Raw genomic sequence first — 1,397 nt, 5'->3', positions numbered from 1 at the left:
GACCCCATGGGCTGAATAGAATGGCCTGGCGGGCTGCATCTGGCCCACGGGCTCCATTTTGCCCACCCCGATCTACTATGTAACGTGTATCATATGGTGTCATAAAAGCAGAAACCCTTGACGTTTCTACCAAATATCATTTACAGACAGGATGGTATTCTTAAATCACATAAAAATGAATGGGTCACAGACAAAACTTTGTGAATCACTTTAAGATAAAAGTAGGATTTTAAGTCAAGATGTGAAAACATTTTAAATAGCTTTAGTTGACAAGTCTTTTCCCTTAAAATGTAGAATATTAAGGGGGAGTTTGACAGACTAAATTTTAAGATGCTTTTAGTGTTAAAGAGTTTTCATGCTTTTTAGTATATACCTGGTACTTCACCAGAACACAGACCTGATTTTTTGGATCCTTGAGATTGAACATGATGCTGCGATATTTACTCTTATATCGGTTGTCTGTAACTCGAAACAGGTTAAACATCTCCTTTTCAATATTTAGTGCGATCTTCCCTACTTCATTCTCTGTCATGACCAGATCATCACTATCATTAACCCTAGGGGGGAAAATGCCAAATCATTATTATACTTTTTGCAGGCACTACAAAAAAGTTTTGCAAACTACAAGTTTTTTGTAACAAAAAGAATGAATTCATTGAGGCTACTCAAAATTCACCAAGCACAATATTTCTTCCCTTACAAAAGGTAAATTTCCCAAGCATGAAAAATGAAAAGTTAAGATGATATTGAAACAGTCTTCATGTCATTCACCAACTTTACTTGCTTTAATTTAAAAATGAATTAATAGGGCTGTCAAATGATTTAAAAATTTCAGCACGATTAAAAAAAATAGTCACTATTAATCACGATTTTAATTGCACAGCTAAAAACTCAAAATTACACAAAATTATGCAGGTACTTTGTATGGTTGGGGGGTGGGTAGGGGTGTAGGGGGGGAATTTGTGAAGGTGTGGAGGGTTGTGGGGGTGTGTGGGGTTTGGAGCCCAGGGGATGGGGGACGTGGGGGTCCCTGCACACCCTGGCAGAATACAGGGTACTGTGGTTCAGGAGTCAGAGGCAGCAGCAGGGCTGAGGGGGCTGTGGCTCAGGAGGGGCAGAGGCAGACGCATGCGCATGCAAACACACACACACCCAGCAGGCAAGTCTGTAGAGCAAAGGGGTGGTGGGGAGACGGAAGGGGGGCACAGATTGAGGCCCCCACGGTGAGCGAGAGATTGGGGCGGGGCAAGGGTGATTGGGGCCCCAGGGCCAAGGCAAGTCATAGGACAGAGCTGCAGGAGGCTTGTCCAAAGGTATGGGGGGGGGCAGTTTCCCACCGCTGCGTGCAACCCTAGGGGAGGCATGGGGGGGGACATGCACCCCAGATTTGTGTACAA

The 1,397-nt window shown here is 44.0% G+C and overlaps 1 protein-coding gene across 3 annotated transcripts in view; it reads right to left on the bottom strand.

Moving 5' to 3' along the window:
- Positions 1-1,397, bottom strand: part of DIDO1 (death inducer-obliterator 1) — an 85,242-nt gene that overhangs the window by 27,685 nt on the left and 56,160 nt on the right. For all 3 annotated transcript variants that reach the window (XM_019510130.1, XM_019510131.1, XM_019510132.1), the window contains one exon: positions 398-557. In XM_019510130.1, the coding sequence (XP_019365675.1) occupies positions 398-557 (160 nt within the window). The remainder of the gene's footprint in view (positions 1-397; positions 558-1,397) is intronic.

This window comes from Gavialis gangeticus, unplaced genomic scaffold (genome assembly GCF_001723915.1).
Source record: "Gavialis gangeticus isolate Ggan-Ray unplaced genomic scaffold, GavGan_comp1, whole genome shotgun sequence".
In the NCBI taxonomy this organism is placed as follows: Eukaryota; Metazoa; Chordata; order Crocodylia; family Gavialidae; genus Gavialis; species Gavialis gangeticus.
This window is presented reverse-complemented; position numbering and strand designations above follow the sequence as displayed.